The 19014-nt window shown below is 37.9% G+C and overlaps 1 protein-coding gene across 2 annotated transcripts in view; it reads left to right on the top strand.

Annotated features, from left to right (window-relative positions):
- Positions 1–358: 358 nt before the first annotated feature.
- The window catches only part of LOC135218300 (chondroitin sulfate N-acetylgalactosaminyltransferase 2-like), a 34742-nt gene continuing 16086 nt past the window's right edge, over positions 359–19014 (top strand). The window contains exons 1-4 of one of the 2 annotated variants that reach the window (XM_064254520.1): positions 359–520; positions 15621–15738; positions 18056–18184; positions 18891–19014. In XM_064254520.1, coding sequence (XP_064110590.1) covers positions 15636–15738; positions 18056–18184; positions 18891–19014 — 356 coding nt within the window. In that variant the 5' untranslated portion in view covers positions 359–520; positions 15621–15635. Of the gene's footprint in view, positions 521–1287; positions 1516–15620; positions 15739–18055; positions 18185–18890 lie in introns of those variants that run through there. The other variant, XM_064254519.1, reaches the window with a different exon arrangement.

Below are 19014 nucleotides of genomic sequence, written 5' to 3'. Positions count from 1 at the left end.
TTCAATGGCTTTACTTTCTTCCTTTCACTTCGCCCCTTTACACGTAATCCTGCTTGGGGTCTCTCTCAGTCCTGAGCAACATTTTCGTTGCTTTGCCCGCCCATCCAGCTCCCAGCGAGCGGTTCGCTCCTTATGCGGCAACGCCCACAGGTTTTCTGCCTTCGCTCAGAAACTATGGAGAGCCACCCGCTGTTGTCGAGTCGTTTTCTCGTGTACGATAATTCGATTGTTTTTATCTAGAACATTGAGCTAAATAATTCTCAAGGAACAGTCTTGTTTGCATAGACGTCAGATATTTTGATTTAGTTATACTAGACTAATCATTTGATCTTTGCCAAGTGAGAGAGTGATAGAAAGAGGACTACGTACGACAGTTTCCAACCGGCGTGGTGCCCCACTGGGCTCGTGTCTTGGGCTGGCGGGGCCCCAACCACGCCGCTGTGTTCATAAGGAAAACCAGTAACCCCGCTGGCGGTGTTTTTATTTGTTGTGGAACGACGCCAAGCTGTTTATATGAAAGGTAAGATCAAGTCAGGACCATCTTCCCTCGAGGGTTCTCACAGCTTTCGCTGGAATTAGGTCAAAAATAACCCCCAAAGCGAATGACACTAGTCTGCCCTATAAGAGGTTGCTTCTCTCTCTCTCTCTCTCTCTCTCTCTCTCTCTCTCTCTCTCTCTCTCTCTCTCTCTCAGGAGTTATGTAATAGATTGTTGGATAACGGGTGAGAGAAAAGTTTCTTAGAGATGTTAATTTTGACCGTATTGTTTTATAATCTTTGGTACAACGTTGGTAAATATACAGTGTAATATATATATATATATATATATATATATATATATATATATATATATATATAATGTATACACACACACATATATATATATATATATATATATATATATATATATATATATATATATATATATATAATCTTAAAAATCACAGTAGATGCACGTGACTTCAGTATATAAGCGAAGAGCAGAGGCAGTCAGTCATTTTCCTGGTGGTATTCGCCTTAAATATATATATATATAATATATATAGTTATATATATATATCTATATATATCTATATATATTATATATATATAATATATATATTATAATATATATAGTGTGTGTGTGTGTGGTTGTGTCTTGTGTTATTATCGTTGTGCAGCCGTTACAGAAATAGAGTTATTGTCGATACGCGTGTACTAAATGTGGAGATCAAAATAAATGAGACTTGTTTAATTCATTAATAATTATAGAGTGGAAGAGCTGTTACACCAAACCAGTTGTTGTTTTTTTGTACATCTATTGTGATCTTAATAAAATCAGTGCCAGAAATAAAGATTGCAGTGTTGATTCTTGCTAAAAACACCCGAAAAAAATTAAGTGCCCCTTGTAAATAAAAAAGTGAAAATACCGTGGCCAAATACTGAGTGTAATGTGGCCCCTTGTCGTGGAAGAGGAAGTCATCTTCACCCTCATCAAGATCATTATTACTGGTCTCATGAGGTCTCGGCGATAAAGGTGAGTAGTAGCCTTATTTTTATTTCAGGTCTTGCTGTTTATTCAGTTATGGATGAATGTGTTAAATCTGTTCATTTCGTTTTTTATGTATAAGTTATTATTCGTTTTTCCAAGATTCCGTTGTCATTTCATCCTCAGGAACTAGACCTATCCCATGTGAGTGCTCTTTCATTTTTATCTGATGTCTATTCCAGTCCCTTACGACTCTCTTGATTGGCTGTTGATAAGCCAATGACAGGGCTGGAAACTCAGTCTCTCTCGAGAGTTCACATGGTTAGGGTGTATGTTCCACCTCTTCTGAGGGATACGTCTTTCAAACGTATCCCTCAGGAGAGGTGGAACATACATCCTGCCTATGTGAACACCCGAGAGAGACCGAGTTTCCAGCCATGCAGTTGGCTTATCAACAGCCAATCAGGAGCGTCGTAAGGGACTGGCCTAGACATCAAATGCACGGTTGATGTGAATCTACTATTGTAAAGATCATGAATAAAGACTAATATATTTTCCAACTACTTTGTACTTTGGGGCTTCATACTGAAGATTTTTAGTATTTTTAAACCGTCATATTTTACCTTTTTGCGTAATTCATTGGCAAAATCCTTTTCTGAAAAAAAAACTTTAATTTTCCCTCTCCCTAATAAAAATGAAAAAGGAGAATGAGAGATCGAGAAAAATTATTGTCTCTAGGGAAAAAAAAGGCCAGTTAATTACATTTCGCTCCCACGTCACTTTTACTTACGAGTTTATCCATTTGCTCTCATTTTTTATGAACTTTTAACAACCAGATTCAGTGCCCGGCCCTCTTTCCACTCTCTGCATATATCATTATTGATGTGAAGCAATATTGGGATCTTTTCTTGATAATACCCCTAATTCGTTATGTAGGGGGTCATTATCTTTTATTCAGTCTTTTGCCTATATTTTTACGGTAGTACTAGACACGCCGCAAATGTTGATTCATTACTGGTTAAAACCCTTGAAGTCACCTATCTAGGAAAGCTCCTGTCATTGTTTTCAAAGTAAAAAGATAGTCTGATAGTTATATCCGTTAGCGCATGCAAGAAGTACTTTCACGACAGTCTCGAATCATGCCAGCGCCACGGTCTATTTTAATATTGTAGGTCCGTGCCCAGGGCTTCCTCACACAGTTGATTTCAGCCTAGTTTTCTGGGAATAGATGTATCGGGTGTTGAATGTGTCATGTCAAAACTTGCCTCCTGGTCCCAGGATTTATGGCTGATTAGCGTTGATCGGAATCGCATAGACTTATAAGTAAAGCAACGTCTAGGCCTAGAGACCTTGCTACAGAATGTAAATATATGTTACACAGTGAACTAAGTGGAACGTATTTAAATTCATATATCAAGACGTTCAACATGGCATTGCATCAGCTAAGCGAAAGTAACCGATTAGTACATATTTTATAACTGCATACCACTGGAGTGTCAATGGTAGTTAATTTTTTTTCCAGTTTTTAGCGGGAAAAAATGATCATGCCAATTACCAGAAAATTTTTAATTAAAGTTCCAAGATTTACACTACTGGCGAGCTATACTCTGTTTTTTCCATTTGTCCATCCGCCTGTGGTGTTTTCGTATGGTAACACTGCGTCCCGGGCTTTAAATAGTTACGCTACGTGTAAGTTTTAGGTAAATAAAAGGATATCTGAGTGTACATATGCAACTGAAAAGTGTTTTAATAATTTATTGTATGCGAATTACACCGTTAATATTCGAAATAGGGTTATTATTATTGTTGAATGTAAGCTGAATGTAACTATCTAAAGCCCGGGCTGCAGTGTTGCCGTACGCATACACCACAGGCGGATGGACAGATGGAAAAAAACTGAGTTTAGTTTGATAATACTTTTGGCTTATTCGCGGAGTAAGCCTACAAACCACTTTGTTGTTTTGTTGCTGTTGTTCTTATTCTTGTTAAGGGTAGGAAAGCCTAAAAAAGTGTTTCGCGTTGAGTTAAAAATACAGAAATTTTAGGATAGAATATTTATGATTTATTTATTAGAATGAAAATGTAAAAATCTACTTGTTAAACAGTACAGAAATATTATTTCTAATAAAATGCAGTGTATTCATTTTAATTTTCATTGGTGAAACAGCGCTCTATTTGACCGTAAATATTAGCAAGCGCCCCGAGTAAGCCGGAGGTCGGTTCACGCCCTGTTTAAGATTGCCCAAATTAATTTTGTTGTAGCCCTGATGCTGAGAAGGAAATCTCGATATGTTGGTGTGAATATAAGAATATATGATTTCTTGTTTGTTTGTATGGTATTTTTACGTTGCATGGAACCAGTGGTTATTCAGCAACGGGACCAACGGCTTTACGTGACTTCCGAACCACGTCGAGTGGATTTCTGTCACTAGAAATAAACATCTCTCACACCTCAGCGGAATGCCCGAGAATTGAACTCGCGGCCACCGAGGTGTGGTAGTCAACACCATACCGACCACGCCACTGAGGCGCTGTCTTCTCCCCACCTGGTTTATTTAAAATTTACTGATAGTAGCTGATCCATTACCATGGGCCAAAATCTACATGTTGAAGCCACATTGTGATCCATTCAGGAAGGACATATAACAAGAACATGACTGTGTCAAAATATAATAGTTGCAAGTAAAGATCCGTAAATCTTGTTCAACAAGTGCTCACTGTTGTACTTCCTGTTCGAACAGTTGAAAAAAAAAAAAAAGTAACTTAAACCTTTATGCAAACATTGTTAAAGATAAGAGACTACTACTACTACTACAGTGATCCACATCCTCGTATCCGAAATATTCTTTGCAATACTTAACTAAGTGTGTAAGTTTTTATTTTTTTCTGAAATGCCTCGTCGCCAGAATGTGCATTACAATAAGATTTTGAGAAGTGTTAAAAATTTCTTACTGTAACAGAATGTGATGCTCAAGTTTTTGAAACTACAATGTGCTGTTAAACAGTTTTGTGCGAATGTAATTTGCGTCTAAAGCATCTGCGACTATGCGTTTTTAGGTGTGAGAGAATATTAAAGATGGTACTACTTGAACTTGTCATGCACATGTACTATAGTCGTGTAATGAGTGAGCACATATGACTAATCACATTTATAGATATATATAAATGTTTTATAGATGAGGTATTATATCAGAAAGAAGACGAAATGTAGCGTAACTCCTCAGATGTTCATATCGTAAATTACCAGGAAGTAAATAAATATCTTATGAGACGAGCTCGTGCATATATCTGCAGCAGTTAAGCCTTCTTTACGTACAATAAAGCTTAAGAGTAGGCTCCTGGTACCAGGAAAGACAAGAGTAATCTCCTGGTACCAGAATAGATAAGCAGCCAAAAGTAGCTGTAAATTTAATTGAGACAAAATTGATTCGCCGACCTTATAGAACCTGCCCGCGTAACATACTGACGTGGTAACATACTGACGTGCAACTGAGGGAAGGAAGGGAAGGGGAACGGGTCCCGGGCTGCCTCCCCCCTTCCCCTCAACCGGAAGTCTGGGACATGTTAGCCTTGACTGTGAGTAGTCTGGATTTGGTGCTATCCTTCTCCCAAGGCTCTGGTTTTTCCTTTTGCTGCTTCCTTACTCGTCTTTCCTCACATATTTTCGCTTCATTGAGCTCAGCTCTCTCTCTCTCTCTCTCTCTCTTTTACAAACTTTGCAGTTTTCCTTATCTGGTCGTTTCCTTCCTCTTGTGGGTTTCCTACAAATTGACTTCTCTCTCTCTCTCTCTCTCTCTCTCTCTCTCTCATCATTTTTCATTTTTTATATCTTTACTTTTTTGTGTTGTTTTCCATAGCATCCGTTTTCTTTTAATTAAAACATCATTAACCTTGTTGTACTTAGGTGGATCATTAAAAGAATTTATTTTCCCGGATAATATTAATTCTCTCTCTCTCTCTCTCTCTCTCTCTCTCTGGTCAGTATGCTCCTCGTTGGACGAGTCGGTTACGTGCTCGACTACCGTTGTCCAGGTTCGATTCCTCGCTCTGCTAACACGGACTCAATGGAGTTTCTTTCTGGTGTAGAAATTCATTTCTCGATGTGGGTCTGATCCCACAGTAAGCTGTAGGGCCCGTTACTAATTAAACAATTGGTCCCTAGCCACGTAGAAATATCTAATCCTTCTGACCAGCCCTAGGAGAGCTGTTAATCAGCTCAGTGGTCTGGTTAAACGAATATATACTTAACTTTTAACTCTGGTCAGTTACTGGCCGACCAGCAATGTCCTTAAAAATCCTATTTGGTCTTTATTAACTCAAAAGAGATTATTATTTTTGTGGCTCCCTGGGTTTTCGTCAAAAAGATAAGTGGCCAGCAATCTCATCCCACAAGACTAGATGAGAGATGGAAATGAGAAATTTTCTAATGTAGTTTCATGTATGGGAGTGTAAGGACACGTCCTTTCACTAATTTCATTCAACTATAACATGCCGAATTCTAATGTATTCCATATTGTGTAGAATTCTCTGGCCTTTCCGCCGATATAATTGCCATGTATGAACACAGAGAACACAGACTGCGTCTGTAGTTATTTATGAATATATGTCTGTAAGAAAACTCAAATCTACTGTCTCAGTCATTTCTGCTCTCAGTGCGAGTGGGTACTACTTATCCGTCCGCACCTGTCTATGTCAACCCAGTTCGTCTGTAATAAATCTCTACGGGCTGCTCTATGAGCAAGAGCCCGTGCTGGCATAAGGTCAGCTTAATCAAAAACAACAATAATAAATCATCAGTACCCAGTTACCTGCCTCTCTCTCTCCTGTCCTTACATTACGGGCTGCTCTGTGAGCAAGAGCCCGTGCTGACACAAGGTCAGCTTAATCAAAACAACAATGTCCTCACAGGGGATTCCACGCTCTGATGATGCGCCACTGTTGCAAATATAGGGTATATTTTTACAGACGATTGCGAAGGAAAGAACATAGCGTTTAGGAGGAAGGCCAAGCAATGGGACCTGTGAGGGCATTCAGCGCTGGAAAGGAAATACAAGAGTAGGGAGGTTTGAAAGGTGTAACAGGAGGAAAACCTGGCAGTTGCACTGTGAAGCAATTGATAGAGAGGGTAGAGTGTAAGAGGGGTGAAAGCGAATATCAACGGAGAGACAGCAAAAGGAATGAAAGGGGTTGAAATTGGAAAGTAAGATGGATGAAGCGAATACGAACGGAGACAGCAAAAGGAATGAAAAGGTTGTCAGCGCGGGAAATATTTCCCGCCCTAAAGAGACTCTTCTTTCTCTACAAGCTTGTCCCCATTTGGGGTCGCTGTAATGGTTCTTCAACACACTCTTCCACCCCCCCCCCCCCCCCTTCGGCCCAGTGCATCCTCCTCGCTCAATCCCAACTCCTTCATATCTCTCTACACACAGTCAATCCATCGCCATTTTGGTCTACCTAACCTTCGTCCCACCTGGTAGTTCCATCTCCATCATTTTCCACCCTGAAGAGACTCGATGTCTCGAAACTGCGAAGATGTTGTGTTCTTTCCCTTCCTCGAATCTCTGGTTCCTTAATGCAGGAGAACAGTTCGACATTGAGCTTGTGTCGTACAGCAACTAATGAGGCGGAAATTTGCCGTAGTGGCTGCCCTTCGTCTGTGATTCCGCAGGTGAAGTATGACTCCACAGTGGCAGTGACTGTTGTTTTCTGGAGTCTCCTCCCGTATGAGGAAATGGCCTTATGCTACCAAAAAAAATGCTAGTTAAAATATATATAAAAGGATGACTGCAGCCATTAATGGTTTCATGTTAACTTGTATTCTGACTCCTTCTCCTCCTCCCCCTCCTAAGGAAAATAATTTTTGTCGGCTTTTTCCAAAAGAATGCTTGATCATTGTGAATAATGATTGATAATGAAAGCCTTAAGTACAGAAAAGTATTATTTATTATTGGAATAATACTGAAAATACTAGGTGATAAGAAAATTTTATGACTGTTGCGTCTTCATTGTAATTTTTCAGCCAAGAATGAAAAAGAATATTCTAAGAAACGAGCTCTTCTTGTCTCTAGAGATATTTTTGAGTTTGAATAATAAAATTGATTGTTATTTCTCATCCACACTTCAGCCTTCAGCAGGGAGGGAGAGGGTGACACAAAGAGCGGAATAATTGAATTTAATAGGCACGAAAATCGACGCGGTTCGTCGCTCTTTTGTTCAAGAGATACTGAAGGCCATTTTCTCCCGCGTATAATTTGATCATGTGAAAGTCATCAAGTGGACCTCATGCGGTGCACTGTAGGCATTACATGAGGTTCTTTGCAGCGTCCCTTCGGCCCCTAGCTGCAACCCTTTTTGTTCCTTTTACTGTACCTCCTTTGATATTCTCTTTGTTCCATCTTACTCTCCACCCTGTAGACATTACTTAAGGTTCTTTGCAGCATCCCTTCGGCCCCAACTGCAGCCACTTTCATTCCTTTTACTGGTCCTCTGTCCATAGTCTCTTCCATTTTACTCTCCACCCTCTTCTAACAATTAATTCATAGTGCAACTGCGAGGTTTTCCTCCTGTTACACCTTCCAAACCTTTTACTGTCAATTTCCGTTTCGACGCTGAATGACCTCGTAGGTCCCAGTGCTTAGTCTTTGGCCTAAATTATATATTTAAGTAGGTTCAATTATTTTCTGATCTCGGAAGTGTCTGTTTGAGGTAGATCGAAGGGTTCAATTTGAAGGGTTTGGAAGATAAGGTCATCAACATCGTGATATGAAATAAGAAAAACTACTGAGGCTAGAGGGCTGCAAATTGGTATGTTGATCATCCTCCCTCCAATCATCAAACATACCAGATTGCAGCCCTCTAGCCTCAGTAGTTTCATTTCATTCAAGGTTAAAGTTAGCCATGATCGTGCTTCTGGCAACGCAACAAACACAGGCCACCACGGTCGGCTGAGAGTTTCAGTGGCCGCGGTTCATACATCATTATACCGAGGCCACCGAAAGGTAGATTTATTTTCGGTGTCGTTGATTATTCGCTGTACTGAAAACTCGATTGCGCAGAAGAAACTTCAGCGCATTTCCCGTTTTTTTTTTTTTTTTTTTTTTTTTTTTTTTTTTTTTTTTTTTTTTTTCTTTTTTTTTTTTTTTGTTTTTTTTTTTTTTTTTTTATCAAACACTCCCCATCCACCGCCTTTCTTTCTCTACCTTTACCCCATTTTCCCTCCCATCTTCGTTTTCTTCCGCCCCGCCCCTCCACATCAATCATCATTGACGTATATTATATATCGATATGTGCAGCGGTATTTTTCAATTAATCAGTTATGTCACTCAGAGCAAATGACACACTTTGTTTTCTGACTTGTTACGTAATTTTAATAAGTGACTTCGTGATCTCCCGATTGCCATCGATACTCATCTCAGACGCCCTGATTTATGTAACATATAGTCTTTGTATTTTATGACCACAAGTGGAATTTGAAATAGGAGGATCTTTACTGTACGGTAGACCAATAATGCTGAATACTTGTGTTACTCAGCTGTAGTATGAAAATAAAACATATATAATATAATGACTAAACTATATTCAACTATAATCTGAAAAGAACACGTAATATGCTATAATGACTAAACTAGTGGCTTTGGTGTCAGATTAGGCCTATGCATGTATAATCAGCAACTCTGCGCTGCATCTTTTATGAAGTCTTACATCGTTAGGATTATCTTTGACGTAGGCCTAAGAACTGACGATTTCGAATACGATTTTATATTATAATGACTAAACTAACACCTGCGTAACTTAGTGGGTCCTATATTGATCAAACCGACAGGAGCCTCCGACTAGGAAAATTGTTTAGGGTAGTCATGCTTGAACTTATGACTTTCCAATTGAACAGCATCCTAAATGCCAAGTTGCCCTTTCCTTGGAGCACATTACATTATAAAGCTTCTGTAGCCTCCCGTGATATCATTGTCTTTGGTTCACCTCCTCATTCAACCAATTACTACTGTAACTTGAGCTCAAATTCAGATGATCACAACACTTCAGAGAGTATTCGACTACTGGTGTATCGCCTTGCAGTCTCGTTAACCCATAATGTCATTCGCTTTGAATTTATCTTTTTCAGGTTATCTTTTCTTCTAAGTCTTCATCTTTTTCAAGTTATCTTTTCTTCTAAGTCATTATTCTTTTCAATTTGTCTTTTCTACAAAGTCTTAATCCTTTTCAAGTTATCTTTTCTTCTAAGTCATCATTCTTTTCAAGTTATCTTTTCTCCAAAGCCTTCATCATTGAAAATCTTTGGCTGAATTCATTACCGAACGTAGTGACTAAATTATGGGAATATACGAAAATGTAATCAATTTATATTCTTCTAAGGTTGGGGCGGTTGAAGTGAAAACAGTGTATATGCATAATTGGGTCTAGATTCGTGTGAAACAGGTTAGGTATTATTCTGCCGTCAGTTGATATATAATTTAAAGATTTAAAAAATCCCATCAAATAACTCTATTACTCTGAAAAATCATTGAAAAATTGACGACGGAGATAACCGTGGTCTAGGTCTAGGTCTAGGTATATACCTATACTCTGTTTTTTTTCATCTGTCCATCGGCCGGTGGTGTTTTTGTATGGTAACACTGCGTCCTGGGCTTTAGATAGTTTACATTAGCTTACATTCAACGATTATAATAATATCCTATTTCGAATATTAACGGTGTAATTCGCATATAGTAAATTACTAAAACGCTTTTCAGTTGCAAATGTACACCCAGATATCCTTTTATTTACCTAAAACTTACACACAGCGTAACTATTTAAAGCCCAGGACGCAGTGTTACCATACAAAAACACCACAGGCCGATGGACAGATGAAAAAAACAGAGTATAGACCGTGCTCTCACGTGAGACTTCGGTGGCATTAGGTCGGTCTGTCTTGTCTTTAAACTGTGCTTAAATATGTCGTAAATAAATCGGCAATGAATCGCACACACATCATAAAGCTGAATGTAAGTCAGCTACTTAATTGGTAGTTCTAAGTAGTGTTTCGTACGATTATCCAGCCCATCCCGAAGGTCAGTGTTTCAGTTAGGGTCATTTACCTGTTTTTCCGCAAGTTTGTGATAAGTCAACGATAAGTTGCGAACATTTGACTGTGACATGTGTTAGTGTAGTGTGGAAGCACCCTTAGACCCATACACAATACATTGCATTTAGTTTCTCTCTCTCTCTCTCTCTCTCTCTCTCTCTCTCTCTCTCTCTCCTTATATCTAACTTCTATGTATAGTATGTATATATCTGTATTTTCATTTGATTATGCAATAAGCGTTTTGAATGGCAAATAGCTGGTCCACTCATCATTCAGAGTTCACCCATCTATACACCCCAACTAGTTCGTTTTCTTCCTGTAAAGAGAGTAAAATTGATACATTTATATATATATATATATTATATATATATATATATATATATAATATATACATATATATATATATATATATATATATATATCTATATATATATATATATGTGTGTGTGTGTGTGGTGTGTGTGTGTATGTACTTATGTATGCGTGTACGTGTAAAATTCAAGGCTCCATAAACGCACTCAACACATACACCATATATATATATATATATATATATATTATATATATATATATATATATATATATATATAGGGTAAATGTGAAAATAAAGGTGATGCCACGGATGAAAATGAAAATACGAAAATTGCCAAGATCTTTCGGTCTAGGGTAAAGGGTCGTCTTTTCATTTTCCTCCGTGGCATCACCTTTATTTATACATAGCATCACGTTTTATATATTCCGTTGTCAGGTTATTCCTATATAATGTGAGTGTGTGTGTGTGCGCACGCTACTATACTCGTTTTTTTCCATCTGTCCAGCCGCCTGTGGTGTTTTTGTATGGTAACACTGCGTCCGGGGCTCTAGATAGTCACTTTCAGCTTACATTCAACAATAATAACAATATCCTATTTCGAATATTAACGGTGTAATTCGCATACAGTAAATTATTAAAACGCTCTTCAGTTGCAAATGTACACCCAAATATCCTTTTATTTACCTAAAATTTACACATAGCGTAACTATTTAAAGCCCGGGAAGCAGTGTTACCATGTGAAAACATCACAGGCGGATGGACAGATGAAAAAGAAAAGGAAGTTCAGCTTCAGCCTCTAGCGCCATAGGAGAAGGACATTCAGATAGGAAGGGAGGCCTCAGACTCATGTCTCCTATAATTATATAACAACATAATTAGCAAGCCTACCAATTCTGTCACTAGTCGAATATAATTAGTTAGGGTTCGTTTGCTTACGTCCGGAGAGTTACAAGGAGTTATAAGGATTAGGACGTTTCAAAGACTCGTTAGTCCATCCGAGGAGACAGCTTGTGCTCACTTATCTGTAGGAGCAGGTTTTATGGTTCATTCGCAGTGTTCTAATGATTTTGTCTAGCTTTCTTTTAAACTCTTCCACACTGTTGCTGTTTACAACTTCTGGTAGGAATTGGAGTAAGGCTGGCCATTGAATTTGCTCATTAAGTTGGCGTTAGCATTTCATTCGGAGAGAGAGAGAGAGAGAGAGAGAGAGAGAGAGAGAGAGAGAGAGAGAGACGTGAAAATGACAGATTTGCGCAGTGGCTGTGGTAGGCGGGAGGAAAACCCAGTTGAAACTTGTTCAAGAACAAGTTTTAACCAACCTGAAGAATGTTGAAAGACTAGTTTTGGAAACTCGTTTGTTATTTAATAGTTTTTTATACATATATTTGCAAATATTGCCGTTATTGGTTGGACGGTCAGTGTAAAGATTATATAATTTTAAAATGTATTCGTGTTTCCCCAATTGTGTGCTCGTAAGGAAATGTGGGAATACAATATATCCAATATCTATTGATGGCAGTAGATAGAAAATTCAGAATGTGATATACATGTATATATATATCTATATATATATATATAGATATATATATATATATATATATATATATATATGTGTGTGTGTGTGTGTTTGTGTTTGGTTTGATGAGCAGTTGAATGCAGAGAGTATGAGAGGAATCAGAACTCAATAAAGTTAAAGAATTCTATTCAGAGATTTACGAATGGTAGAAGGGCTGACTAGGATCTCAAGATACGCACATGTAATCGAAGGAGGAATAGGTGAGGTGACTAACATTCCCTTTATAAATGGAGAATCTTTTTAGAGGAGAGTGTATGGAAGGGTGTATGGTAGGATTTTTGACTGAGAGTGAGTGACGGAAGAGAGCGTCAAGAGGAAAGTGGTGTTAGTTTAGTTAATCCAGAATGAGTTAGGAACTTATTAGAAAAATTGTTTTGATTAGTTCGTGAGTGAGGAATGTGATACGTCCGTGAGTAATAAGATTAGTTGTGTGATTCGTTCGTGACTGAGGGATTAGTTGTATGGTAAGTTCAAGAGGTAGGGATTAATTATGTCATATGTTCGTAAGTGAGGGAATCGTTTGTGTGCTACGTTCGTGAGTGAGAGAATACTTTGTGTACTACGTTCGTGAGAGAGGGAATTGTTTGTGCACTACTTTCGTGAATGAAGGTGTAGTTTGTTTACTACGTTCGTGAGCGAGGGAATAGTTTATACACTACGTTCGTGAGTGAGAGATTAGTCATATGATACGTAATTGAGCGAGGGAATAGTTTGTGTACTCCGTTCGTGGATGAGGGATTAGTTATATAATACGTTCGTGAGCGAGGAAGTAGTCGTGTAATACATTCGTGAATGAAAGCAAAGTTGTGTGATACCTGCATGAGTGAATAAATAAGTCAGTGTGATACGTCCGTGAACGAAGCAATAGTTTTGTGGTACGTTCGTGATCGAAGTACAAAACTGTTTGTTGCATGAATGGTCCGAGAATGTATTATGTAGCTGTAGATTCTGAGAGAGGACTTGTGTCACTACTAGGACTTGATACCTTGAGAATGAAGTTAAATATGTAACAAAACACTAAGCTATTTTTAGTTAAAGGTCCAACGTTGGTAATTTTTATGATAATTAGAGTTTGTCGGGTCTTTTATCATTCCTAACGTGACTAATGTACGTAAGTATTCGGGAGCTTTGTGTTGCCTTATTACATGCAGTTAGCGTTGTCATTAATTAATTGTTTTGTGTTTGTGTGTGTGTGTGTGTTTGCAAACCTTGATGAGGTGATTTCAACGCCTTTTGTGGTGAGGTTTTATATCCAGATGGTTATACCAGGATTTGCCCTTGTGTATTTTGACTCGAAAAGATAATCCAGTTGATTTACAATATTTTTAGGGGGTAGTGCCGTCAGTGGACCTCATGCAGTGCAATGTAGGCATTACTTAAGGTTCTTTACAACGTGCCTTCGGCCCCTAACTGCAACCACTTCCGTTCCTTTTACTGTAGTACCTCCGTTCATATTCTCTCTCTTCCATATACTTTCCACCCTCTCCTAACAACTTGATTCATAGTGCAACTGCTTTGAGGTTTTCCTCCTTCAAACCTTTTACCGTCAATTTCCATTTCAGCGTAAATGACCTCATAGGTCCCAGTGCTTGACCTTTGGCCTATATTCTATATTCAACTCAACTATATGTTTAACTCTATTTTTCCACGATGATCGATTAACTGGAAAAAACATATTATGGCGAGGAAAAGAATCGTGTTATATGAGAACGGTGCAGGACTTGGGTTCACTGTTCACAGTGAATTATCGGTTGCACATGTTTCGAAACAGGAAGTCGGAGGACAACCGGTTTCGGTGGACAGTAATAAAGTCACAGGAAAGAAAGTGTCGGAAAAAACTGACGATTTTGGCTAGGAAAAAAAACAAAGTCACATTCATTTATGGTGGCGGTATGAAGTCACGGGGTAAAAAATTCACAATATGTCTTACGGGCCATCATCTTCATGATATTTAGGCCTACAGTCTTTTGTTTATATTGTTACGGTCATCGCCAACGGGCTTGTACTAAACAATCCGCGAGGGTGGATACATACCAGGTTAAAATTACCCTTTGGGGTCACTATCCAGGAAAGATAATGTGACTTTTTAAACCTGCATTCCTAGTATCAATGATCTTTCCAATCATTCGTTTTCAAAATGTTGAACGCTTTGCCCAGAGTCAAAGATATACTTTGACTCTGGCTCAGCCTTCCTCTTTGTTTAGTAAGTCATGTCTGGTCAAGAAGCAGGCCTTATATGACGTAAGAGCTTCATTTGAACAGATATTCCTGTTCCGAGCTCTTCATAAATATGATAATATTATTCAGGGACTAGTCTTACCTACGTGATGACACGTCTCTCTCTCTCCGCAATGGTAGTCATGGTGTTGATCTCGGTGTCAATTTGTTTGTTCATTTAAGACTTTTAAGTACTCTGTGATGTGTGCGGTAATGAGTATTAGATTGGAGTTTTTTTTTCTTTATATACAGGAGTGAGAATAATTACAAGCCTTAGACAGCCGTGACAGGTAGGCTTCTTGTCAGCATTGCTCGTCTGTATGTTGTATCCGTTCTTTATGTTATGCCAATAAATTATACCTATTGTTTCAAGTCTTCATGTTAATATTACATAGTTATGTCAACCGTTACTCCAGCCTCGTTCTATTTACAGCCATTACGAAAATGTAGCCCACAGAAAAATGTATGAGACTACTGTTGAATACTGGAATTTCAACATACCCCCTCCCCTGTTCATAATAATCAGTTATTCCTTGGTTATAGTTCCAAAATGTTAACGTTTCAGTGTCATGGTCCACATAGGCCTGTTATTATGGCTCACAGTTGATTGTGAACGTTTGATTAAAGAACTGATAGACTGCAAGGAGAACACCATGAGCACTTGTAACGATTTTTTGCTTTAGGCCGTCTCTGTGTTAAGTAAGATTTTATTTTCGTAATATTGTAATTTTTTAAAAATGTGTGTGATTCGTGTAATTATATGTAATTGCACATGAATAAAGATTTGAATTTGCATTCATTTGCCTGTCCCGAACATGTTTTACTCAAGAGACAATTCTCGGTGTCCTGAGAAAAGTATTTTTTTACTCCTTTAATCGTTTCTGTTCACACCGATTTGCTATCTTCATTTGCCTTTCCACCAGCAGTGCATTTTCATTCACATGTGTCTTATTTTTGTTTGTTTACAGTTGGCGTGATGTGTGATGCGGATAAAGCCAGGCGGTCGACTGGCTTTGGCCCTCCTCACAACGACAACCCTCACACTACTGCTGGTGCAGCATTGTAGACTCTCTCAGCACCTGCAGGGTAAGCTCTTGACTCTACTCTAGACTCTGAAGGAGAATAATGATAATAATAATGTTTTATTTCAGCTCAAGGCCATATAGTACATGGAATATGTACAAAGAATGGACAAAATAACATTCACAGTCTAGATACATAAGATAACATGATAAAAAAAGATTAATCGGCAATATCCACGCTAAAGTAGTATAAAAGATGGTATTCAAAATAATGGTAATAACCGTAATAAAGTTGAAAATAGTTAAAAAATTGAATGTAATAAAACAATGCTGATGATAATCACAGTAATAATGAAAAAAAAGGAAAATACCAATAATAAAAATAATCGTGGCAATATAAAAATGATGCCAGATTCTGCAGATGACACTTTGCAAAAACACAGACTAAGTCATTTAGGGAACAAACGCCTCATTTTCCCATCTTCCCCACAATTTAGATCTTCTTGTCTCACTACTTAGGATGTCCAGTCCAGTTTCCTCCGCAATTCATGAAGCCTTCATTTTTATTTTTATTTTTTCTGCAACGACTTCGACGTATATGTGCTATTAATCTCATCCTGCTCTCTTACTGAAATATTCTTAGACTTCGCTGTTCTGCATGAAATTTTAAGTTTTGGATGGATGCAAATCTGAGAGATCTTGTAATATTGGATTTGAAAGACATGGGACACTTATTTCCATAGTGGATATGTACTGTACTTTTTTTTCCATTGGATTAAAAGTTTCCAGACAGTCTTGCAATTTTATGTACCGCCTGAAGTATCAGTCTAGAATTTTCGGGAAAACTGAACGTGTTAGTGGTGCGTAAAATTGTGAATTTTCTATTATCAAGAAGTGCATAGACAGCATGTTGGCTGAGAAGTATAAGATGGGTAAAATGAAAACTTTGTATGACCTGTAAGCTCCAGGGTTATGCCCCATCTATAATGGCTGATATATTTTTTTTTCCATGGGTAAAACGAATTAAATGGTCTACTTGCAGCCTTTTTCACAGAACCCTCCAAGTTTCTTACGAGATCAGATTCCTAGGGGCTAAGTTTGTGGAAGGAAATCATAGACAATAACTCTTAATTATCTGAATTTTTATAAAAACTCAATGCTGTATGACTAGGTATGAATGCGTCTAGTGGTGTTTAAAGATTTGCGACAAACTCTTGCCGTTTGTTTTAATATTATTATTCATATTCACGCTTACATAGTCACGTTTGTGACTGTTTTGAGTGGCCGAGCTGCAGTAGACCAGAATAAAGGCGTTATATTGACTAGATTCATGAATGGAAAATTGTCAGATTCAGTCCTTAAATTTCGGAGTTTTGATTCGCGTCTATCACATAAAGGGGTTTCCTTGCTGATCTGCAGTTTTCAATTTTATTCTCAACTGTGAAAAGCTTTGTGATTACTTGCTAAGCTGGAAAGAATGTTTTAAAAGATACATGGAAAACCGATTGCAGTTGTTGAAGTTGATATAGTCCTTTTTTCTTTGTGTCAGACATTACTTATTTACAATTCGATGTATGTGGGAAGAATTTTTCCCATGATTTTTTATTTTTATTTTCACTCACTTTCCTAAATTGTTAGGTGCTGTATGCTTGCATTTCCTTATCTAATGTAAAGATTTATTAAAAGAAAATTAATTTCCAGTTATTTAGTTGACTTTTGTTTATACTGCAGAGTGTATTCATAGTAAAACCTTCAAACTCTCATTGGCACGGGTGTTTTTTTTTTATTTTTTATTCTCTATGATTTCGTTGTTAGTTGTATATTTCTATGGAAAGGAACCTGTATAAAAACGTGTTGTCGTTGTTGTTGTTGACTGATGTATGATTATTTGTGGCTGAAATCGACATGCTGAAAGCATTATCTTTAACCAGAGTACATTTGCCTGTTGCATATAGTCTTTTAGAAGGATTTGAAGACAACTTCTACCAGGAGAAACAAGTGGAATTCTGATCGTCTGTCTTGACCCAGTATCTGTTCCTTTATTTCTTCAACTCGCCTGACACCAAATATACGTTTTTCAAATTTGTGTGTGTGTGTGTGTGTGTGTGTGTGTGTGTGTGTGTGTGTGTGTGTGTGTGTGTGTGTGTGTGTATGGTTTATCGTAGACATGAGTTACAGTACTTCATAAACTATATGTTTCTAGTTCATTCCTCGAAAACATTATCCTGGTCAGTGCTTCATATTTTACTCCGTCAATTTATTCCATTCTTGACACTTTCAAATCGGGTCCTATTGCAGCAGTGTTTTATTTGAGCAGAAATCACTTCGATTTAAAAGCTATCTGGCTAATTTTTTGATCTAAATAATGTCATTTTCATCAGGTGAGGAAGATGGCCCAGCATACGAGCGGCAGATGGCGTGGCGGGAGGAGGAACACCGAGCTCACGTACGAAAGCTTCTCCTCCAGATAGCACAGCTCAAGGAGCAGTTAGCTCAGGCACAGGCCTCAAGTAAGATGACAGTGATATGTTTATTTCACCTTTGGTTAGGGCTGTGTAAGATCAATAAGGGGTACGTACGTGGGGTAAAAAAATTCCTTACTAGAAATTTTTGACTAAATGGTTTCAACTTTAAATCACTTTGTAGATGTCAATTTTTGCTCACTGCTCTTGTGAACACAGTCTCGGTCTGAAGAAGCTGTATTACCCAAGTATATCATGCTATGAATTCTCCTTCATATCCCCATTAACAAAACTTTATATTATTTATTGCTTATCCATACAGTTGGTTCGTATTGTCCAGCTTATACACTTTATTTTTACTTTGCATTGAGCACCATTATTTATTTGAATATCCAGCAGAATTAAAACTCCACCAATTGGTATATCACATAGGAAGAGTATTTTTGCATGTTTTAAGTAGAAATCTTATATTGAATACTGTAATAACACATCAGAAATTCAGCGTTTTGCCGTTCAAAAAGTGGGACTAAAATTTTCATCTTTCTGAACTCAGTAAAACATTACTGATCCGAATAGAGAATATGTTTTTATTGTTCTTTTTCAAAACAATATGAAAGTGTCATATGGCATCGCTGCTACTTCAAGTCTTTTTACAAGTTAATTTCATATTGATGTCCCAAGGCAAACTGATGCCTGTGGCATACTCCATCTTTGTTGTTTTAATTTTGTTAATAACGCTTATTTACTATTCCAGAACCCGAGGTAGAAATATCCGAATCTCCTGCAGGTGGATCAGCTGTCGTGCCAGCCCCACCTGTCCCCACCTCTAGCAGTAGTAGTCAGGCAACTTCCAAAAATATCAACAACAGCCATGTCGT

Source organism: Macrobrachium nipponense, chromosome 9 (assembly GCF_015104395.2).
Source record: "Macrobrachium nipponense isolate FS-2020 chromosome 9, ASM1510439v2, whole genome shotgun sequence".
Lineage (NCBI taxonomy): Eukaryota > Metazoa > Arthropoda > Malacostraca > Decapoda > Palaemonidae > Macrobrachium > Macrobrachium nipponense.
Note: the sequence above shows the minus strand (reverse complement) of the source record. Positions and strands in the feature narration are given on the sequence as shown.